This window comes from Pavona decussata, unplaced genomic scaffold (genome assembly GCF_977016875.1).
Source record: "Pavona decussata unplaced genomic scaffold, jaPavDecu1.1 SCAFFOLD_186, whole genome shotgun sequence".
Lineage (NCBI taxonomy): Eukaryota > Metazoa > Cnidaria > Anthozoa > Scleractinia > Agariciidae > Pavona > Pavona decussata.
Window position 1 is genome coordinate 2,506,778 of NW_028145595.1, and position 23,971 is coordinate 2,530,748.

Below are 23,971 nucleotides of genomic sequence, written 5' to 3' on the forward strand. Positions count from 1 at the left end.
CAGTTGATCAAGTGCAATTTTTACCACAATTGTTTCTAATCTCGCAATCCGATTGGCTGATTTTCCGTTGTCGATAATAAGAGCCTAGACAACGCTGCTCGCGTCAATCAGGGCGCGGAAATTTTGACAGTTATTGTAAAAATTTTCTTTTACGTTGGTATTGTTGTAAAAAACCAAACCGAGTGGGTTTAGCGCTGTCTGCACTCTTATCGACAACGATATTCGTCATCACAGTGGACTCACTCGGCTGCGCCTCGTGAGTCCACAACATTTTGACCACTGTGATGACGAATATCGTTGTCGATAAGAGTACAGACAGCGCTAAACTCACTCGGTTTGTTAAATTAAATCCTCGCTTGGCCTAGTTTTAACGGTTGTTATGTCTGTGGCGATCGGTCACTGTCCCCAGCTGCCGAACTTTTCAGTTCTCATTTAATAATAAAAAAAAGTCAAAGATTGTTGTTATAACACAGCGTCGTGGTTTACAAGGCCCAGCTGTGCCTCCCAGCGCAGCCAAAACCGGGCCTCTTATTATATATAATAAGAGGCCCGGTTTTGATATAGACCATGCCCCAGTTGTTCAAAGACCCGAGATAAATCGCAATCCAGCTGATAAAATGTATTGGTTGGAGTACATTTTATGCGCTGGATAGAGTTATCCATTTTTTGAACAACCGGGGCCAGCTTAGTCCTGTCTGAGAACTCCATCTTCCTCCGCCCTGCGCACACCCTATGCAGGGCGGGCGGAGGAGGAGAGAGTTCTGAGATAGGACTAGGGCAGGCTACAACCTATAGCTGTGCATGAGAAGTTCTAGCCTGTTCGAGGCGTTTAAACAGCGGGAAGCAATGTAACGGCAATGATGCGCGCGATCGCAATTTTCTTCATGCAGGGAACAGGCTGGAGAAGTTCAAATAACGTAGACTCGTTTTATGAAAACAGTGACGGTTGTGTTCGTGACACATCCGTGACAGATACGTGACGCAGTCGTTTTTTGGGGGAATGTTAATCATTTTCAGTTGGCATGGTACGGTAAACCATTTTCACGCGTGGGAACAGTGACCGATTGCGACCGACATAACAGCAGTTGAAACTAGGCTAAGTGAGGGTTTAATTTCGTAGTTCATCAACCCTATCCTCGAAAATTCGAGAATTTTCCCTATTGACTCATAACAATTTTCCTGTGGCAGAGAAACGAAAGTGCAAGCCACGTCACAGTCAACGACAGGAACAAACGGGACAAAGGCAACCAAAAAGGGCGGGAATTTCTTATCCAATCAAATTAACCAATCACAGATAACAAACCAATCAGACAACTCGACCCGAGGGCACGTCGAGCGCCTCTCAACATCCAACATGGCTTCCCCTTTCGCGAGTGTCGACGAATTTTACGCTCCAAGCGCCATAGATCTTTTAGCAATGCTTTTTATTTTATTGTGGATGGTGTTAGTATTGTTTCAGCTGATATCTATTGCAGCAGGGTGAGTAATATTTGTTGCAGTATTTAGCGATATGTTTGCTGTTAGCTTTCAATAACTTCATTGCATGATCGCGTTCTTGTCACTCAAATGGTATTCATAGTGTATTCACTCTTCACTAAATGGTTTTGGATCCATTTTTCAGCAAAATATACCTCCACAATTCTACCGCTGCTGTGAATAATAAAGAAATGCCAGGGGTTTCTATTCTGAAGGTAAGATTTCGCTGAGAGATCGTGGTGAAATCGAGCTGATTATTTAATCCCAAATGGTTACAACCATGGGTCGAAGGTTGTTTAATTCATTTACATATGGTTTTGTTAACGTTGTGCGCCAAAATTGTGGAACTTGTGTTAAGGGTATCTTTATTTTTCAGCCTCTGGTTGGAGAAGAACCCAATCTTATAAAAAATCTTCAAACGTTTTTCGAGCTAAATTACCCGAAGGTAAGCATTTTGTTCCCTTATTCGACCAGTTGTTTGTTCAGACCATAAGCTTATTATGTTGTTTTGTCTTCGATTTTTTACCTACATTGTGTAGATATTTTTATATTTTTTATTAATTCTTTTATATCATTGAAAGACTTCTTGTAGGGGGTTGAAGACAATTTTAAAACATTTCGTGAATTTTAAGTTCGATCGACCATGAATCGCGCGCAAACCCATGTAGTAGCCCGTGTTAAACATTGTTTCTAGCTAATCTTTGTGTTTTAATTCGTGTCAGTTTGAAATTCTCGTTTGCGTGCAAGATGAACTAGATCCTGCAGTTAAAATTGTACGTCAGCTTATGGAAGCCTATCCTTTAGTGAATTCAAGGTTGTTTACTGGTAAGTTGAAAAAGCAGATAAATAGTTGGAGTACTCCGAAAAATTTACCTAGTAATTTATTCTTGGGGAGGATTATAATTTAGGCTTATATTTACATAAATGACAGTTCAAAAAAGGTGGGTTTGCCCAAAACCACAAAACCAAAACTTCATCTTGAAATCTATGGCTCGTGATGAAAATAAAACAATTTAACAGTAACTTAATAATAAATTTAAAGTACTTTTGAAGTTGTTATCAGATGTTCTCAACAGGAACTGTGAATTTGACCAAATGTTGATGTCATAAACATCATTAAATATACATGATAAATGCTTTAATGAATGTAAACATTATTAGCCCCAGGGAAAATATTCTTACTGACCTCACAAAAGGGATTGAAAAATACCTTTTGTTTCTAATCCTTGAACATTAAACAAAAAATTGATCTTTACAGTCTTGCCACAGCTTTGATTCTGTAAAATAAAAAATTTTATCTCTGCTTTTATTTGGCTCATAAAATATTCACTGGAAATTATTAGATTGTCACCATTGGGCTCTTGCCAACTTGTTATCAAGATAAGATAAATTATGAGTGCTTTTGGCTGTATTTTGTGAACTGACAATTGTCAGTAGCCACGGTAATTACACCTGCAGTTAGAAATTTTCATATATTCTTTTTGAAAAGTTTTGACAATATTGTCAAGCAACTAGAAAAATGTAGCTGATAGTATTTTTGAAAAGCTAAAAATAGTATCATTTTTTTTAAGCAGTTTGTTTACGCAGGGATAATTTATCGACCTTTTATATAATTTGTGTGTTGTATGGTTGTTGTGCAAATGTTATTGGGCTAAATTATCTTCCTTATAAGTACTGTTATCTTATGGCATTAAAACATGGCTGAAAATTAAGGCACAACTGTATTTTCCGGAAACCTGAATGTTTATCGTGAAAAATCAGTGAGCTTGGTTTGTGTAATTTTATGCTTTTTGTATGCATGTTAAAAAATGAATGACAAAAATGTATGCTAGTAACTACACTCAGTATGGTAGCCTGCATGTAACTGTGTTTAAGTATTTTAAGTTTATCTCTAAACTGTTAAACCAACTTAGCTTTTCCGTGAGTTTCATTTTCTTCGTGTTGTAATTTACTATTCTCTGGGCCTTATTATTTATTTATAATTCATATTAGTTGTAATATATGTTGAAAGTTCCTGGGTTTTATAATTTTCGCAGCCGCCAAGACCATTGGAGTGAATCCAAAGATTAACAATATGAACCAAGGTTACAAAGCAGCCAAATACGACCTTCTTTGGATATGTGATAGTAACATTAAAGGTTTGTGAGAAATGGAGTGATCATTAAACAAAGAAAGAAAGAAATAAATCACTGTATTTAAGTGTCAATGTATTAAGTGGGGACGCTCTTTAGATCAAATTAGAATTTGGTTTTTGAGGAGAGGAGAAAACTGGAGTAAAATGTCTCAGAGCTAAGAACTAACAACAAACTCAACCCACATACGATGTCAAGTTGGGGAATCGAACATGAGCCACATTTGTGGGAGGCGAGTGCTCTCACAACTGTGCCGTCACTGCTCACCTCAGTAACCCTTTAAGGGCCAATTGATATCAACACACAAATTCTCCTCAGTGTACTTTACTTTTTTTCCTATAGCAGTAGTTTGGAGAAGATTTTAAATATCCTGGTATTGATGTTAAAAGAAGAAATTAGATACTGATATACCACTGGGGCTTAAAGGGTTGTAATTCTGTCAAAATACAAGTCCTTAGATTCTCCTAAGTACCATTGAAAAGTCACTGAGTTTTCATTCCACATACTTAACTGCTTGCAGGAATGTGACTAAGAAAAACCTTAGCAAGCTCATTATTAAAACCCAGCCAGCTCATCTGGACTGTGCACATTAATTAGAATTAGCCTCAAGTATTTGTGTTCTGTTGAAATTTCAGCCAGTGTAAGGTCTCAATTAGAAGGTGAAATTTGCCAATAGCTAGCTGTTAATTGCGACATCCTTGCACCTGCCGTACTTATGAAATTGCTGCTCTTGTTTCATCCCTTCCATCTCAATTACCGTAACGTACTGGCTTCTTCTGTCAATTAAGCTTTGATCATTTTTGTTACTCAACTCTTTAAATAATAAAAATCTCATGAATTTTCTGTTGTGAGAGAAGTTTCCTGTCTTAGACAGTTTTCTATCTTGTTCCAATATGGCAACTGTTGCTGATCAATATATTGGTGCCCATATGAGTCTTTGCTGTTCAAGGGAACAAAAATTAATGGCTTTACCTATTATACTTTCATATTGTTATCAATACCCTTAGATTTCATTACTATTATTATGTAAATTACCTTGATAATTTGTAAATTTTAGCATAGTTTGTAATAATATCAGCCAATTGTAAATTTACACAATTCAGCCACTTAGCTGCAATGTAAATTAATTTAATAAACCTATCTATCTATCCATCTGTCTATCTCACCTGTCTTGCTGCCTAATTAGCAAATGTTGTCTGGTTGCTTGCTGTGCAAGTCTTACAATTTGGAAGAGACTAATTAAATGTATAACTGTTGTTTTTAGTTCATCAAGGCACACTGACTGAGTTGGTGTCGCATATGGGGCCAGGTGTAGGAATGGTACATCAGGTACTAAATAAAGAATTTTATCACTATATTAAAAAAAATAGTACTACTGCTACTAACAATAATATTATGTCATACATTACGTGGTATGCGTACTGTTGTACAGTTCTGTTTTCGTGTGTTTCATTTTCAATGGTGTGTGTAAAAAATAATGTAAATCAGTGTGCATTAGTCTTTAACTCTTATTCGCTTTTTTATTACAACTTTATCTCATGTTCTAATCAAATATTGTAATGGTGAGTGTAGAAAATAATGCAGATGAATCTGTGCTTGTTGTAACTCTTTTTGTACTTGTTATCATTACAACCAAATCTTATATATTATTGTAACTAACGCTTGTTGTAGTGAATGAAGATTCACATTAAAAAAAAGTAGCAGATAATCAACCATAGACAACAAAGATGCTCATTACTGGCATATTTTGAGGAGAGCAATTATCTAACTTCTTATATCTAACTTTTTTTGTGTGTTTTTCAACAGATACCATTTGTTACCAATTGCATGGATTTTGCTGGTTGTGTAGATAAGGTGAGAAAAGAAGAAATGTACTGATTTAACTTTGGAAATGCCCAAAATTATACCCAAAAACACCCTGTAACTAGGCTGCAAATGCTATTGCCACCATCTTGGATTTTAAAAGCAGTGGAGGGTTGGGGAGAGTAGAAAGTGCAACTGAGGGGGTGGGTATTGGGCTGAAAGACAAAAGAAGGAGGCAGGGAAGCAGAGAATGAAACATGGCAGCCATGATTACAACTACGAGGCTGTATTTTCACGATGCGATGATCATTCATCTATGAAATCTTTCATTCACAGTTCTCATGTACAATTTTTCATATATTTTACTTTCATTTTTAGTCAGTACTGATATGGTGACTATTTTGTCCCCATACTTTTCTTATAAAAGTTCTGTGAGAGAAGTTATTAAAATATCTGATCATATCCTTAATTCTCATGACATCAGGGGTTGAATAAGCATTGGTATTACAAAGAGAAATTTGATGCTGATCACTGTTAGGGCTTAAAGGGTTAACAGAAAAATGATGCCATTGGCAAAAAAAATGGTTTAACCTTTTTGACTTCTCCCAACAGGTCTACTTTGGAACCCAACATGCATTTGTGTACTTACTAGCATATGCCTTGGGCCAGCTGTGTGCAAATGGAATGTCAAGCCTCTACAGTAAATCCCTTCTGGATGAAATAGGTATGCTGTGCAATAACTATTACCAAATGGTAGAATTCCTGTGCATTCCTGTGCTTTCTTACAACTTCACCTCGTATCGTATGGCAAAACTCTCCTTTGGTTATAGCAACAAATTGCTAAAATTGTTGTGATGAAACCTCCATTAATTAAGAGCCAATGTCGGAAAATATCGAGAATCTCAAATCAGTTCTAAAAATTCGAATTTTTGCTGATACCACCCAAACACCCCTGTGGGTGAACTATTTCAAGAAATGATATTAAGAAATCCCCAAGCGCTTTACATTTTGAGAATTTTAGAAAAGTTCGAAAATTCACTAAAAATACATTTTTTTTATTCGGGAAATGGGTGCAAATTTTAACAATTTTCATCGAAACAGTACAAGAGCGCAAAAGTTCCTATTAACTTGATATTACTCATGTATTTAGAAGACATCCAAAGCTTTAAGACTTCATAAAAAGGTTTTGCAAAATAACTATTGTAATATAGTTTCTGGCTTTTATTGTGTGCACCCCGATTGAGTGTTGTTTTGGCAGTCAAAATAACGCCCAACTTCAACCGCCAAAAGTCGACCCTGGTATGTCACAAATTGAAAAACGTACTATACTAAACGAAAGAACTGTTATTTTATTAATTACACCCGAAGTTTTAGCTCTGCAAATTAAAACGTTTGCGAGTAATAAAATTTTAACTTGAGCCCCCCAAGTCGCCGTGCGCGACAAGAACGTGGAATGTAAACAAAGGAAAATATATGCAAATCGAGGAGAAAATCACACAGAAGTTATAACTAGCCCGTCAAAGCGCAAGGAATTGATGAGAATTCTGTTATCTAAGCAAGTATTGCTATCTGGGAAGCTAATAAAGCGAAATTGTTCGTCGAATAATCTAAAACAAGGAAAAATACTAAAACAAAGTATAAAAAGAACAGCGATTCACGAAATCTGGTCGGGTGAATCCCCGGTTCTGAAGTAACAGGCGTTCGGTCTATCAATCATTTCAACTTCAAAACCCCATCGGCAAACTATGTTTATTTTTTTATTTTATTAGCTTCGCCAACAGATAATAAATTTACTTAGATAAAAATGAACTATGAAGTGAAAGTCAAAATTATTGTAAATGACCTCTCAACAAAATGGAATGACAGCGGCTATCAAGACCACAAACAAAACGGACCGTATTAATTGTATCCCAAATAAAATAAACAATAATTGTTTGTGCTCAAAGCCAAAAAGCACAAGATGCAAGTATATCAAAGCAAACATTTACAATAATGATGAACACACCTTCCAGGCAGGGCCTTCTACGGACGTCCATCGCCTCCAAGCTTTGAGATACTCTTACGAAAGAATTGGTTTTCGATGTTCGTCCAGGATTTTTAGAAACTAATACCCTCCACCCAGTCACAGTCTTAGCAAGTGTTCATCATCTTTCTCGTGATGTAAGGCTTTGTAGCTTACCTGAATGAAATGACTTAAAAACCAGCGAGTAACTGAAATTGTAACATATGTCCGTACAAAGGTTTCGGCGCCAAATGTTGGTTCTTTAATTTGGTGTCAAGTTACATGTATGGTCAGTGATTTGAATAAATTACCCTGTGCACGCAACATTCCCCGTGTACACGTAATCACCTAATTCTGTACAGTATTTCGAAATCCAAACAAACTACATTGCATAAGCGACACATGGTATAATCTACAGCGTTTATAACGCTGTGTGTGGAAAGAAAAAATGTTGTGCAGTTTTTCGACTCTTGTTGATGGAAATTTTAAATGCGATGTTAGCCAGGAATATCCTGGTCAATACGAATGTATACCTCTTCTTAAATGTGAACGAGACATCACGAGACATCTGGAAATGTATGGCCTTAGTGAAGATCCATCGTTGGAAAGTGAAATGAAACTGCTACTAGCTCGTGCAGGTAAACGACATTTGGTTTAATTTTTACTTTGTTTTTAATTTTGTTGCGTGATTATTGCGTGAGAGTACTATTACGAAAGTTCTCTTCTTTTAATCAGGAATTTTTTCGCCTGATGTGTCTCATGAACTCATAACTATATGTCCCCGTCATCGGGCGGAATATGGTATAAGATGGAGAACAGGGAAAACTAGGTGTTCGGTTCCAAGCCCAATGATCGCACATAAGTCAGCAACAGTGAAAGGAACACGCAGAATAAACAGTCAACTATCTTCACTTATTTTGAAGGAAACAGGCCAACTAATTGCTGTTGGATCGCGTAAGTGATTTTTACGTAATGTCTTGTAATTTTTACTGAAGTTCTCATGAGAGATTGATAGAACGGCCCTGGTAGTAACAAATTCTTGGTTGTCACGTGACGTCACCAATTTCGAAATATTCAAAACCAGGAGGCCTACAGAAATTTTGCCTTCATCTAAGGAAAGATCACCTAAAAATATATCTCTTCACAATTCCTTAGCTCGATATCGTGCATTCTTTTGACAACAGGTAACCGGCAATAGCGGTTCCAGACGTAATCCATAGGAGCCCTGTAAGGAATTTTTTTTACTGAAGTGATGGAACCCGGGGTGGGGGGAGGGCACTCAAGGGAAGTTTGGGTAGGAGTGTGCCGCCACCCGCCGAGGCCTTCAAACCCTGACTTAGTTAAGTTTAAGACAAAATTTGTCTTTTCGCTATCCAGTTTAAGACATTTGACCTAAATTTATGGCCCTGATTATTTGTTTCACTTTGCATAAAAAATTGAGTAATTTTTCAAACTAACATAATGGAATTAGGATTTTTCCAAAAAAAAAAAATCGTTGGTAACCACAAATGTAGACCCTCCATCACTAACCTTGACACTCTTTTAAAGAGACACCCTGTTTAAGACTCAAAAGCAAAAACTATACGCTGTTCAGCGGCGCACACCCGTATGGTCCCTAATCTCGTACCCAGATCTCACTCTGTCCTTGAGAGATCTGGTTTTTGCCAGTGTTCGCGACTTTTTTTCGCGACCTTTTTTGTGTTATTACCGAGGGGCCCAGAGAAGTAAGACACAAACAAGAGATGGCGACAGAAGCTGTCAAATAAAGTTGCAAAAAAATGGCGAAAATGTGTGTAGACATTAGTTATCCCCGTTCTCTCATGAGCTTAACCGGTCTTAACCATGATATGCTTCGAATTGCCAAAAACTGGACAGGAACACTTGCTCCTTCCCCCCCCTCCCCCCCTCTCCCTCCCCCTTTTTTTGGGATAAGCTGCAATGTGTTTTGCAAATATTTCAACTGTTAGGAGTTTAACAAAACTACCTCAATGTTGAGGACTAGAAAAAGTAAGACTACTTCACTTTTTTTCTCGTGGATGAAGAGGTATACGATTGTTACACTAACATACTATTATTTTACATTAGCTATTTGCTTCACTTGTTTTGCACATTTGACGAGGGAAGAGGAAACACATGTAACGGGTGCTGGAGCTATAGAGAAGGGATTAGAAGGACCTAGGGAAGCTAAAGTGGAAGAGGAGAAGTTAGAAGGATCTATGGAAAGTAGGGATGAAGAAAAGAATTTAGAAGGACTCATGGAAACTGGTCATACAAGGCTGGTATGTTCATAAGCCCATAAAATAAGTTATTTAGTACTCAAAATATTTCTCCGTTAATGATTGGCTCAAAAGCCCCGGATAATTCTTTATAAACAGCAAACGTTGACGGCGATTGTGGTATCTGAAAAATGATGTCAATAATACAGGGAAGAGGCCATAAAAAGAGAAGGCAATCGAGATTTGCTGGGGTCGAGGTTGCCACTAAGCATAACTCAGTTTCTGTAACATGAAGCACCAAAAGAAATAAATTTAGGCAGATCGAGTAGCGCGAGATCCGCCGAGGCTGAAAGGCTGAACTTCAACCCAATCAAACTTAAAGAAGCAAAAATCTGTGAATAAACTACCATCGGACGAGCAAATTGTTTACTTGCGCCTTCACTGCTTTTGTTCAGCTGATTTTAAAAAAAATCAAATTAAGGTAGCTGTTTATTTAGAGAAGTGGCGTACCCAACCGCATATCCTCTTATCCGTACAAAATCGGACAATACAGGGCGCTTTTGTGAAAAATGCAGCAACCCGGATTAAACTGTAATGGGTATCATAAGGATTTTCTAATTTGTTATTTATTTCAAATGTGTAGGAAACCGAGGAATCAATATCTGCAGACAGTGATGTATCTAGTGCTGTCCTTGGTGCATTAAGCAAGTTAGAAATTGCCGATGAGACCCTTTTAAGCCCTGAAACCAGGAGCACAACGTCTACTCAAAGCGATGAAATTCTTCCCTCTCAAGAAACAGCCGCAGAAATGCAGCGTAGCCTTCTGAATGAGTTCTTGGTGGCTTGGAATATCCCGCCGCTTCAAAGAAAATGGTTGGACTTTAGCAGTTGCAGTGAATCCACTAAACAAAGGTATACAAGAAGATCAAGCGACATCGTAGCTGCAGTGCTAAAAACCATTTCCCCCGAAAATGCTGGCCTTATTTGGAGAGCCATGACGTCAACAGCTTCCATGAACAAGTTGCTTGGTATTGAAGAAATCTCACAAGCAGATCAGCGTTACCTAGAAGCCTTGACAGAAGCGTACAATAACGCCGATAGCTGGGATACCCGCCGCCAAATCCTTTCTGTAATGACTGGTGTTGCTGGTTATAAAATGTTAGCCACTTTCATTCCAGGGCTAACAACGTACCGGTACACTATGGCAAATTTGCACCGCCTTCAGTTTGGTCGAGGAGCACCTGTACCTCTTCAGGTGTCAACAAGAATAAAAGTAGATCTAAAACGGTTAGATCATTTTCTGTGCTTTATTGCAAGCCCACACCTAGTGCAAGATCTTCCGTTCGGACAGAAACATTTGACTCTTTCGACGGGTGAAGTCATTAAAGTTCCCAACGTGATAAGAACCATGATACCTCAGCGAATCGTGCGTCAATATACTCAGTACTGTGAAGAGACTGGCTTTCAGCCTTTTAGTGAAAGCACGATGTTGCGCATTTTGTCTGAATGCAGTGCGTCAGTAAGAAAGTCTCTTCAGGGACTCGATTACTATGCCGCGGAGGGTACACGAGCATTTGATGACCTGATATCACTGGTGCGTAAAATAAACGAAGTGGAAAGTGACATGGATTGGGAAACACGAATGATCGAGTCGCTCAAAGCTGCTAAGCTTTATCTAAAAGGAGACTACAAGGTATGTTTTAGCAAACCAAAAATTTGATGGTTAATGCATTAATAAACATGGGTACATTTCACCTCAGTTCCCGCCTGATCGTTAGTATCCTATAGGATACTAGAAGACATCACTGTTTACCACCATTGTTTTTGTAATCAAGAGCCATTATGGCTCTTGTTGTAATTCAAATTTGCAACGAGTGGAAAAAAAAAAAGAATCTTTTGTTACAAGAACCAATGCGCCTCTTCTCTGGGTTCCAGAGACTTTTATTGCCCGTATTTCGGTTTTTGTCAAGTCTTTATAGTGAGCCGCGTTTTTCTCGCGGCTTCGGCCGAAGATTCCCGCCGGCCGCAGCACGCGAAAAAAAACGTCTGGACCCAGGGTAATGCACTTCGTGTTGGCACATTAATATCAATAGGTGACGTAAGCGTGAGTATCGCTATATCTTGATCCCATGTACGAAAACATTTGTGTGAAAGGCGTATAACTTGGGTAGCAAGTACATAGAAGCGCATTGTTTTTGTAATCAAGAGCCATTATGGCTCTTGTTGTAATTCAAATTTGCAACGAGTGAAAAAAAAAAAAAAGAATCTTTTGTTACGAGAACCAATGCGCCTCTTCTCTGGGTTCCAGAGACTTTTATTGCCCAGTTTTCGGTTTTTGTCAAGTCTTTATAGTGAGCCACGTTTTTCTCGCGGCTTCAGCCGAAGATTCCCGCCGGCCGCAGCACGCGAAAAAAAAACGTCTGGACCCAGGGTAATGCACTTCGTGTTGGCACATTAATATCAATAGGTGACGTAAGCGTGAGTATTGCTATATCTTGATCCCATGTGGGAAAACATTTGTGTGAAAGGCGTATAACTTGGGTAGCAAGTACATAGAAGCGCAAAAAATATTAACTGGGATGACAAATTTTTGACTTTCACTGTCGTTGTGTGTAGCCGATCGCCGAAATAAGTTGATTAAATGAGGCTTATTGCTCATACAATGATCGACTTCTTTGCAGGTACATTTAGAGAAAGAAGCTGGCGTGCCAGATCACTGTGTAGCGTTTTCATTGAGCGATGCTACCGATCCAGACTACCGGGAGAAGTGTCAACACAATCACGAAGGTACCTGTGAGCAGTGTGAAGCGCTAAACGAAACTTTAAGGGAAATTGAAAATCGTATAAACCGTTGCCATTTTTCATCTGATGACGCGGAGCGTGATGAAGCGATTTACATCATGCAGTCATCGAAGCTTGCCATCCGTTCATGGCAGTGCCACATATTACGATCCTTTAACCAAGACCAAGCGCGACTGGATTGTCTTGACCTTCTTGACAATGAGACATTACTCATTGTCAACGACTGGGCAATGAAGTTTCTACCGCAGAGGTACCGAGAATCGCAGTCTGACTGGTTCGGGAAGCGTGGCATATCCTGGCACATTTCCGTGGTCTATAGAAGATCTGACAGTCAGTTACAGTGGCAAGGATATATTCACGTCATCCAGTCATGTAGTCAGGACAGTACCTCCGTGATATCAATTATGCAGGATGTGCTTCGCTCTGTCAAAGCCGAGTATCCAAACGTAACGAAGGCCTATTTTCGGCAGGACAACGCTGGATGCTATCATTCGTCCGCAACAATCCTTGCGTGCCCTGTAGTTTCGAATTCTACTGGAGTCCAAATCAGACGCATTGATTTCAGTGATCCACAGGGCGGCAAGGGAGCTGCAGATCGTCTTGCAGCCACATGTAAGGCTCACGTGCGCAGTTTCATCAATGAAGGCCATGATGTCACGAATGCCACTCAATTAAAAGACGCTCTTGTCTCACATGGAGGAATTGATGGCGTTCGCGTAGCGTGTCTGGATGCAATCACAACGGCATTACCAATCAGCGAAACAGCGAAGATCCAAAATGTCAGTAAACTCAACAACTTTGAGTTTACAGAAGGTGGTATCAAAGCATGGAGGGCATATGACATTGGCAGAGGAAAAGGAATCAAAGCCGATACCTTGACAACAGGTAACATTCAGTCTTGAAGTTTTTGTTGTTGTTGTTTGCATTTGGGACCCTGGACTATTTTAAAATGTTCTTTAAGAAAAATTAAGGATGGCTAAGAAAACCTTAGACTGCAAAACAGTCGTTTTTATTTGTGTGTGTGAATGCGCGAATTCTCGCGCGCGAAGCGCGAGCCTACCACGCCCACTACGTAATCGGTAAGATCAACTCAAAACTAATAAGAGCAATGGAAAAATAATACCAAGTATAGCAATATACAAAGCTCTTTTAAAACTAGAACACAATACACTGAATTTATTCGTTTACCCATCGTTTTGACACTTTTAATTTCCCTATTTACAGAATCCGAAAACAGGTGGTTAGAATCTACATTTTCTCCGGGGAAATTCAAGTCTCTCGGCCATAAAGACAAAAAGCATGTTGATGACGACGAGTCTCCCAAAACAGAAGAGAGTTCCAGTGACATTCAGGAGAGTCAGACCAAGCATGGTGTATACACTTGCCCAGAGAGTGGATGTACAAGGGTTTTCCAGAGACATTCGGCATTGACGAAACATCTATCCTCTGAGAAATGCATACGGTCCCTGGAAAAACACACTCTTATGGACCTTGCCAAGCTTGGCTATCAGCAGGTTTTAGAAGAGGGCGTCGGTGTTGTGCCAACCTTAAGAACCAGCAGTGTTGCAAGCAAACAATCCAGGGAACGTTTAGCAGAGGGATGGGCGTTACGACCAGCTAAGAAGGCATATCGTTTTAGTGAAAAGCAGAAGGCCTATCTCACTGCTAAATTCACCATTGGTCAGTCCACTGGACGGAAAGTCGACGCAAGTCTTGTAGCACGTGATATGAGACGTGCCCATAGTTCGAATGGCGAGCGGCTTTTTAAATCAACTGAGTTTCTGACCTCTCAGCAGATATCTTCATATTTCTCCCGCCTTTCTGCGACAACTCGCCAGCAGACCCATGAAGTCGACATTACAGCTATTGAAGAAGAAATAAACTTTTCTGCGGCCAGAGACAAAGCGATGGCTACTGTCACCCTCCAGCATCCAATACTGTTTGACCAATACAACATCTGTGCCATGGCAGAAGAAGACTCATTGAAGAGCTTGAAGGTTTCGTTGCTGCAGGTGATTTGCCAAGGCCTCAATCTCGACATCCCTAATCCACCAATTCGCCGTAAAGCTCCATACCTGAAGTTGCTTAAAGAAGCCATCAGTGATTGTAGTTGCCAAAGCCAAGAAATCGACTACTGAAGAGGTGACTCTAGCAAGTCCTGTCCCTTAACATCGAGAAGGAGACCTCCTTTTTTACTTCCACCAATCTGTCGATCATTTCTTTAAGTAATATTTTATGTAAGTAAAGAAAAATAAGTGGAGATCTAAGCCTCGGTTTTCGCCGCTCTCTCTGGTTCGATCCCGAGAAGAGACTTTCGGGGGAGGAGCGCGGGCTCATTTCCTAAACAGCTGCAGGTAATTGAGCCTACGAAAATCTCAAATACTTCAGTTGTAAGGGACGGACCATTACGAAAGTTATGGGGGTGGGGAATTTTAGAGCGGCATGAATTTTTTCGTTAACATTTCCCTTTAGGCCAATGCGGGAGTATTTTTAAGGCTACTCGGCGTGCATGAATTTTTTTCATAAGATTTTCCCTTGCACGAAAATATTTATTTTTTTGTACTTCGTCCCCACCCCAGAACCTTTCTAATGGTCTGTCCCTAGAGCCGGGGGATATTTCCCTATAAAAATTGCGCAGCGCGTGGCAGAAATTTACAAAACACTGGAAGAGGTACAAGCATTTCTCATTTGTTTTCGGATCAATGGTCTTAAAGTCATTGAAAAGTACCGCCAAAGCTCTCATGACTCTTGGAGTCTCTTCCTCTTACTTCCCTTTCTGTCTCTTTAACTCCAGGGATGAGAAGAAGAATAACCCTGGAAAGGGGCTTGAGGGCTCCGACACGGGTGCGATTGGCATCCCTATTCATTTCTGGAGAGAAGTAATATTTTGCTTATTTAGATATAAACGGAGATGGCGAAGGTGCACTAGGAGATTCTTTTAGTTCTGATTGCACAGTCCTCCTTTATTTAGTGACGATTTTGCGATGTTTTGCTGGCGACTACCCTAAAGGAAATAACTAAAGAACTCCGACATGGGCGCGATTGGCATCCCTATTCATTTCTGGAGAGAAGTAATATTTTGCTTATTTAGATATAAACGGAGATGGCGAAGGTGCACTAGGAGATTCTTTTAGTTCTGATTGCACAGTCCTCCTTTATTTAGTGACGATTTTGCGATGTTTTGCTGGCGACTACCCTAAAGGAAATAACTAAAGAACATGTTATAATTCATTTTTACAATACCGTGTACAGCAACACGTGACTTGAAAAATGTGACAGGTAACACAACACCAAAATAAACAAGATGAAGTGGCTTCTTCGTTTTCTGTGTTTATGTGAGGATTATTTACTCCCTATCTACAAATAGTTCTAATGAACAAATAAGTTAGTCTTTTTTATGACATGTTTAAACAAGACGGAGGGTTTTACTCTAGTGAGAACTGCGCAAACTTGGAACACGGAACACGACATACTGGTCAGTGAGTAAACAATTCTAAAATGTATATAATTAGAAATTTGCGATGCGGGAAATCTAATTCCCAAGTGAGTACTATACTTTTCTAAGATTATTTTAAACTCTGATTTATTTTGTTGTATCTTGTTACGTTTTGGAATTAATATCGCGTAGCATAGCCAAGGGACGGACCATTTAAAATGGAATAGTCGATGGCCCGTAATAGCCTCTGTCATTTCTTTATATTCTAAAAATAAACTTCATACATTTTATGGTTTATTTCTATCATGCCTCAAAATATCTACTTTTACTGACATTGTTTGTTTGCTCCATGGTGCATTTTGAAAGCTTCTTTAGAAGCGTTTGGAATTAAAATGATTGATTTTTTTTTTACCTCGGAACCATCCGCGCTAGTTCATCCGACCCGATTTCATGACCCTTAGCCCTCCCGCCCCAGAATAGCTTTTTTATTATTATTGGACGGATAATTTCGCTTTATTAGTCTCTCAGATAGCAATACTTGTTTATATAACAGAATTTCCATCAATTCTTTGCGCTTTGACGGGCAAGTTATAACTTCCGCGTAATTTCCTCCTCGATTTGCATATGTTTTCCTTTGTTTACATTCCACGTTCTTGTCGCGCACGGCGACTTGGGGGGCTCAAGTTAAAATTTTATTACTCGCAAGCATTTTAACTTGCAGAGCTGAAACTTCAGGTATAATTAATAAAATAACAGTTCTTTTGTTTAGTATAGTATTTTTTTCAATCTATGACATACCAGGATCGACTTTTGGCGATTGAAGTTGGGCGTTATTTTGTTTGCCAAAACAACACACAATCAGGGTGCACACAATAAAAGACAGAAACTATATTACAATAGTTATTTTGCAAAACCTTTTTATGAGGTCTTAAAGCTTTGGATGTCTGCTAAACACATGAGTAATATCAAGTCAATAGGAGCTTTTGCGCGCTTGTACTGTTTCGATGAAAATTGTTAAAATTTGCACCCATTTCCCGAATAAAAAAAATGTATTTTTAGCGAATTTTCGAACTTTTCTAAAATTCTCAAAATGTAAAGCGCTTGGGGATTTCTTAATATCATTTCTTGAAATAGTTCACCCACAGGGATGTTTGGGTGGTATCAGCAAAAATTCGAATCTTTAGAACTGATTTGAGATTCTCGATATTTTCCGACATTGGCTCTTAAATTTTCCCTAAACATTTTAAGAGATATTTCAAAGAATCTGTGAGTGACACTTTGTTGATTTTATTCCGTAGGAGGACTAGAGGTGTTTTCTTGTTATATAGCAGAAGATTACTTCATATCAAAGGCTATAGTTAATAGGTTAGTGATTGTATTGATTGTTATGTTGGGCTTACAGCTATTAAATGGTTAAGGGGGGGCTAACTTAACTACGAAATTTATCGTTGCTATGGAACATTTCTAATCATTGTATCTTGGAAACCCTAACTTCCTCAGAGAAGTTGTTTTGACCATCTTATCCTATTTAAAAAGTTTTCAAGATTTTCGAGGTGCAAACCGTGGTGTATTGATTTTTCAAAATTTAATTTTTTATTTATAATTTGAAGTTATGATGTCATAAGGATGTATATTTACTTTTCTTAGTAAGTGGTTAAGAGCTTCCTAAGTTTACTATATTTAATGTAATATTTATTGCAGGGGTATGAAAATTGTCCTAAGCTCTGATCCAGCCATGCAGAATCCTACGTACTACTCTCTTCTAAGATATCAGCAAAGAATGGTCAGGTAGGTTGGTTTAGGTTCCTTTCTTTAGAGCAGAAGTTAATTTGAGATATAAGGGAACTTAACTTACAGTACCGTGCAAATGTAAGTTGACAGTCTCGACTCGAAACTCGATCCTCGATCCTCGAAGCTATCGAGAAGCGAGGTTCGAGGCTCGAGTTTCGAGCATCGAGGATCGAGACACTAGAAGAATTTTTCGAGGATCTCGATGGCAGATTTCGAGGAAACGATTAATTTTTCGAACCTCAAACAATAGGAGAGAACAAAAGAGATTTTTGTATGGCTCTTGCATGTAGTCTTTTCTTAGTTTGGTCGAATGTTGAAGTTAATTACATCCATTTTGAAATCACTGGTGATCCTTGGAATCTGAATGGTCCAAAATGGTGCAATTTATTCCCAAATTGCACCATTTTTTGCTCTAAATTGCATCCTTTCTTTAGCCCATCAAAATGGAAATGAAGTAACACAAATAGAATATTAATATTGACAATGATACTCTGTGATTTCAAAATGGATGTAATTAAGTGGTAATTGAACTTCGTGTCGTGCAATTTTGGTCTGAAATCATACTTGTGATTTCAAATCAAACTCGCGCTGCGCGCTGATTTCAGACCAAATTGCACTCCACTCAGTTCAATTACCAATATAAATCATACCAATTGCAGTGAGTGTTCGATAAATCTGTTTCGGCGCGTTTTTTCCTTCCGCGTATTATTTTTAAAACACATCCGTTCGCGTTGTTGTGAAATTGAAACGTGCTTAAATTTTTCACATACTAAACCAATTCTTTTCAATCAAACTTCAAACACAATGAAGCGAATTTTAAACTACAAGATTGCAGCTTTTTCGCGGAAATTATGTAACACGATCGCTTCTGAAATATGTTCGCTGCGCAAGCAGTGACGCCGCAAGATTATACTCGATTGTACTTGAATCTTTCGAATGATAAACTTCGAAAAAAACATTTCGTTATTTAAAAACGCACAAGATCTATGGTAGAATTCGGCAAGAAACCGGGGAAACTTCAACGTGGCCGTTCGCTTGCCTTTGAGCAGACTTTGAAAACTGCCGCGAATGTTTACGTCTTCGGCGTGGCGTTACAAATTTGCATAAATATTATCGAGATCATCTCAAAAGGCAATGTCACGTTTTCTTCATTTTCTATCAACTGATTTCGGATTGTAGCCGTGTCTTCCTCTGACAGATGACTGGATTACTCATTTTAACAGTGAAGGAAACTAGTACTAAAACGACTTATTCGGTCGCTAGCCTGGTCAACAGGTCACAAGCTGAGAATGGAAACACGCGCGATCGCTTTTAACCTCGCTAAACTAGTACGCTGCACATTATGCTTGATTGTACTTTAAACTTTCGAATCAAAACTTAGAAAACAGCATTTTCTTGATTAAGAACGCACAATACTTTCGGTTATTATCGGCAAGGAACCGAGAAAACGCTTGCAGAGCGAACTCTTTCCAGCTCGAGCATACACGTGAGCACATCGCTCCAACAAAAACGCAAACACAGGTGGCTGTTTCTGCAGAGTTGATCCCTGTAAAAAGGAACCGAACTGAGGCCTCGGATAAGACGTGTGAAAAACTAATCACGCGAGAAGTTCTTTGTTTCATGCCTCGAAACTTGATGCACTCGACTCGATACTCGATGCACTCGACTCGAGCCTCGAAGTTCGAGTTTTGAGGGACTGTCAACTTACATTTGCATGGTACTGTAACTTAGGGGAACATAATTAAAGTCAGTCTACATCATGTGTCAGCATGACCAGTGTTTTTGCAATTTGAATGGAGTTTTAAAATTTACATGTCAATTTTGAACATTGCCAGCAAGATTTCAGAATTCCTGTAGAAATTTCCCTAGTTTAAAACCACTTGGTCTTGACCAAGGAAAATGGCCCCACTGGCCACCAAACTGTGGAGTTCATTTTCAGCTCTCTGTATACTGGTGTCTGTTTTGATTGATATTGTAATGACAAGTTCAATATTTCTGTAATTATAATCGCTCATGTTGTAGATGGACCAGACTTCGCCTTACCATGGAACTGTTCCTAGCCATATTTGAACCATTGACAGAGAGTGTTGTCATTGGCTTACTAGCATGCTGGGCGGTGTCATACTTATGGGAGTTTAGTGCGATACTTTTCTTCATTAAACACCTTGTGCTGTGGTTTTTCTTGGATTATTTGTTACTAAGAATTGTTCAAGGGGTGAGTTTTTTGCTTGTTGTGTTTCTGTTATTTTTTAAGGTCATGGTTGGTTCCTTATTGGCAAAACCAGCAAACCACATTCGCATAAAAACTTGCTCTTCAATTCAATTCCCCTTCCAAATTCCTGACACTTGAATGAGGCATTGACACATAAGGTAATTTGTTCATTTGGAGAAATAAATATAAAATCTCTGAGTGAACTCCTGATTATATTTTCATGAGTCTTGATGATCTCAGATAATAATTATAAATTATTACAGTCCACCTGCTTAAGTATTGTGCCTTTTACAAGAGGTAGAAACAAAGTATGATAACTTAATGTTTTTTGGCCAAACATTTCAAATTTCAATCTGTTTTCAGATAATCATTATTTTGAACAAACCTGGACTGTTGTATTGGTTTCCATTGATCCAATTTTCATACTTACATGTAAGAAAATAACCAATAGTCATACAACCCCTTTAATAATTTTAATATCACACCTTTCAATAACATGTGAACTCTGAACTTCAAAATGCGTATTTTGCTGCCATTAAACTGATCATAATAATATTATGGAGACGACTGACTGACCATAAAAATACAAAAACCCACAAAGTGGATAGAAATCTGCCAATCACAACATTTGAATATGCGCTTTTGAACCAAATAAGCCAAACAGTTTTCTAAGAGGTCCACTGGGCTGATTAATAGCAGTAGAAAATGAAACGGTTTCTTGAACTTCGGAGTTCGCATGTTATTGAAAGGTACAGTAATACATGTATGTATTGATGACACTGATTAGTCCGGTTTTTTTTTTTGGTTTTTTTCCAGCCAAACAATCCCTTGCCTCCTCTGTGGAAGCTAATTTTAGCATGGCTGTTTCGGGAATTTTCCTGGATAGTGTTCTTTCTTCAGGCAGCTTGCGGCCGGAAAATTGAGTGGCGGACATCACATTTTGTCCTAAGGCTTGGTGGTAAGGCTGAGCGGCTGCAGGAGAAATGCCAGGACTTGAACAATCACTGCTGTTAATTAAAATTAAGATGGTTAAGCAGAAGACAGGGTTGCTAGGGTCAGGGAAAAGTTAGGGAAAAATATATTTTTTTCAAGGTCAGGAAAAATTCATGGAATTTTGTACAAAGTCAGGGCAAGCTTAGCCTGCGAACACAGATGTATTTCCAGCTGCAGAGAGAAGCAACAGCCGGAAATACGTCTGTGTTCACAGGCTAGGGCTAGCTTTGCAACCGTCAAAAGTCAGGGAATTATACATTTGTTGGGCTACAAGGTTTGCAAAAGAGTCTCCTTGTTAGCAAAGGTACAGTAAATGTTGTTTCCAAAAAGTTGAATATATATCTGAATCCACCATACCGGAAAAGATGGCAGATGGCAGACGATGCCTTGTGAACCTAACACAATCAACAGACACACAGAAAGCCACATATATATATATTTTTTTCTTTGTTTTCTTTTTTGCAAAATTTATCTCTGTACAGACAACATTGCGTATGCTAGGTTTGAACTTTTTGGAATTTTTCTAATTTTTCTTTGTATTAGTGTTTTGAAGGTTTTCGAACGCAAAATAAAATTATGAGTAAATGTTCCAGACACCATCTTTTTCGTTACGGTGGATTGGTTATTACAGCTTTAGTGCCAAAGGATTTGTCTTGGATGGTCAGTAAAAATTGGTTTGTGGTCAGGGAAATGGCATCTCGGATAAGACTTCTGTTGATTTGGGTGCTCTTGGGGAAAAACACAGTTTGTTGTAGGAAGTGGAATGAGATACTGGTAGCCAGTACAATGTGACGGTGTCCAAGAGAAACAGGTTTTTGTTCAAAATAGGCAGGAGCAAATTACTTAACAATTGCCAGTAACAATGTGAGCAGGTTTATCTGTAAGATAGCAGTGGTTAATACCAAGCGGGGGGGAGGGGGGGTATAACACTTTGGCTTCATTTGTACCGCCCAGTCACTAATATACTTAAGTACCCCCTCCCCCAGGGGGTGAATTATTGTACAATTATCATATTTGTGTTCAAGATAACCTGCAGAACAGGTGTTATTTTTTTGCATTTTTCAGGCGAGCAGAGGCAAGCATGAGACATGAGTCAGGGTCCCCCCTCCCGTTGTGCGTGACTCGTGCTCCGCGTTTGCCTTTCATTTGCCTGAAAAATGCAAAAAAAATAACGCCTGTTCTGCAGGCTATGTTCAAGATAGCAGGCATTTGCTGTCATAATCAGGCATTCGCTGTTGTATTTAAGTCTTGTGAATCTTTGCATCCTCATCTGGAGGTGGAAAAAATGTCATCATTATTATGCTACCCACGATGGTGTAGCTTTTATTTATTGTATCAAGAATAACAGTCCAAAGTTTTCTTGTGGATTTCAGAACATTTATGAGAAATGACATGTATTTTGCAATCAGTGAGTGCAGATGGTACTCAGGTCAACAAAATAATTAGAGTGTGGTAATAAACATTGGTATGCAAAGTATTTCAGTTAGAACTTCCTTGTCCAGCATGATAAACAGCACCACAGGAAAGTATTTCTCATTAGCTTTGAATGGTCACACTTTAGGATTTCATCCACAGACTCAAAAGTTAGAACCACCTTCTACAGCATAATAAACAGCACCACAGGAAAGTACTGCTCAGTAGCTTTCATTTGAATTGTCACACTGTAGGAATTCAACCACAAACTCAAAAATTAGAACCACTTTGTATAGCATAATAAACATCACCACAGGAAAGTACTGCTCAGTAGCTTTCATTTGAATGGTCACACTTTAGGATTTCACCCACAGACTCAAAAATTAGAACCACTTTGTACAGCATAATGAACATCACCACAGGAAAGTACTGCTCAGTAGCTTTCATTTGAATGGTCACACTTTAGGATTTCACCCACAGACTCAAAAATTAGAACCACTTCGTACAGCATAATGAACAACACCACGGGAAAGTACTGCTCAGTAGCTTTCATATGAATGACCACACTTTAGGATTTCATCCACAAACTCAAAAATTAGAACCACCTTGTACAGCATAATGAACAACACCACAGGAAAGTACTGCTCAGTAGCTTTCATTTGAATGGCCACACTTTAGGATTTCATCCACACCTATAACCATGATCACATTACCTTAGTCAATTCAAATGGATAAGGTGGTTAGTTTCTAAAGTAAATGTGGTACTGTGTCAGTGGGGATTAGAAACAAATGTTTGGTTTATCAATTGAGTTGATATCACGTTTCGAGCGTTAGCCCTTCGTCAGAGCAAAGAGACGAAGGTCTTGAATGTCTTTACGGTGGCCAATTTACCTTTCGTTGTTAACTCTCTTGATAAACCGAACATTGGTCAATTCAAGTTTGACTCTAGAAGAGAAATGTTCAATTGAATTTCATAATTTGAAACTATACATGAATAACAGGTAAATTGTCATCAATTTGCCAAGGGAGTGGGTGTAGACCAGTAACAATTTATTGATTCTGCATCATTAATAGTTCTTCAGGTTAGTTACTTGTTTCAGAGTTAATTTGATGAAGAAGTTGGCCTGGAGTTGGTTCAGAAGCTAGGGACGAGAGGCTCTGGGGACGAGAATGAAAAGATACAACCTCGTTCCCAGGCTCTCCCATCTTCCCGTCCCCAAGGGAACGAGGTTGAACCAATGATTTTGTATTTCAAATTAAATTGTTCGCGGTGGTAACATTTTTTTTATTATTATTATTAACACTTTTATTTATAAACCAATTGGTTGAGTTCCCTGCATTTTGCAGTATTTTGATATATAAATTTGCACTTTAGTTTGTGGTTATATTTAAATTAGGGTTAAAAAGCATGAAATGATTTTAAGTTATTAAACTGAATTAAATTTAAATGTGAACGTGAATAAAATTTCGACGGAAGCTACTTTTCACGTCTTGTGTTGCGTTTCTTCGCTGTGTGCAGATAACAGGAAAAAGGAGATTTATTCAATATAGCAAACATTTTAAAATGCAAATACGCGCCATGCTAAAACTTCTCATTACAAGAGGCAGTTTTTGCGCTCGCTTTGTTATCCCAAAGAAAAATAGCGGACTTTTCCCCGACTTTTCGTAGTCTATATTCAGTAGGTAGTAGCCTTT

At 38.7% G+C, this 23,971-nt stretch overlaps 2 protein-coding genes across 4 annotated transcripts; both read left to right on the forward strand.

Moving 5' to 3' along the window:
- The first annotated feature begins 1,231 nt into the window (after positions 1-1,231).
- On the forward strand, positions 1,232-23,756 carry LOC146462690 (ceramide glucosyltransferase-like). Of its 3 annotated transcripts, none has more exons than XR_014857080.1 (13): positions 1,232-1,479; positions 1,622-1,691; positions 1,853-1,921; positions 2,199-2,301; positions 3,513-3,614; positions 4,873-4,937; positions 5,415-5,462; positions 6,024-6,135; positions 17,166-17,232; positions 17,569-17,655; positions 19,681-19,873; positions 20,687-22,808; positions 22,911-23,756. XR_014857080.1 is itself a non-coding variant. In XM_085085402.1 (12 exons), the coding sequence occupies exons 1-12, from the start codon at positions 1,355-1,357 to the stop codon at positions 20,882-20,884; spliced, it is 1,239 nt and encodes a 412-aa protein (XP_084941528.1). In that variant the 5' UTR covers positions 1,252-1,354; the 3' UTR covers positions 20,885-23,756. The 3 variants fall into 3 exon arrangements, 1 of the variants encoding a protein (XP_084941528.1); XR_014857081.1 differs by having other exon boundaries at positions 20,687-22,702; XM_085085402.1 differs by having other exon boundaries at positions 1,252-1,479; positions 20,687-23,756.
- On the forward strand, positions 7,862-15,332 carry LOC146462691 (uncharacterized). The gene is made up of 6 exons (XM_085085312.1): positions 7,862-8,051; positions 8,149-8,367; positions 9,499-9,692; positions 10,273-11,322; positions 12,311-13,316; positions 13,656-15,332. The coding sequence occupies exons 1-6, from the start codon at positions 7,862-7,864 to the stop codon at positions 14,567-14,569; spliced, it is 3,573 nt and encodes a 1,190-aa protein (XP_084941438.1). The 3' UTR covers positions 14,570-15,332.
- Positions 23,757-23,971: the final 215 nt, after the last annotated feature.

Excerpts from the sequence above, each read along its gene's own strand:
- LOC146462690 (XM_085085402.1), top strand. The coding sequence starts at position 1,355 with ATGGCTTCCCCTTTCGCGAGTGTCGACGAATTTTACGCTCCAAGCGCC. Across the intron at positions 5,463-6,023 it reads TTGCTGGTTGTGTAGATAAG|GTCTACTTTGGAACCCAACA; the intron begins GTGAGAAAAGAA and ends TTCTCCCAACAG. Across the intron at positions 17,233-17,568 it reads TCAAAGGCTATAGTTAATAG|GGGTATGAAAATTGTCCTAA; the intron begins GTTAGTGATTGT and ends TATTTATTGCAG.
- LOC146462691 (XM_085085312.1), top strand. The coding sequence starts at position 7,862 with ATGTTGTGCAGTTTTTCGACTCTTGTTGATGGAAATTTTAAATGCGAT. Across the intron at positions 9,693-10,272 it reads AAACTGGTCATACAAGGCTG|GAAACCGAGGAATCAATATC; the intron begins GTATGTTCATAA and ends TCAAATGTGTAG. Across the intron at positions 13,317-13,655 it reads AGCCGATACCTTGACAACAG|AATCCGAAAACAGGTGGTTA; the intron begins GTAACATTCAGT and ends CCCTATTTACAG.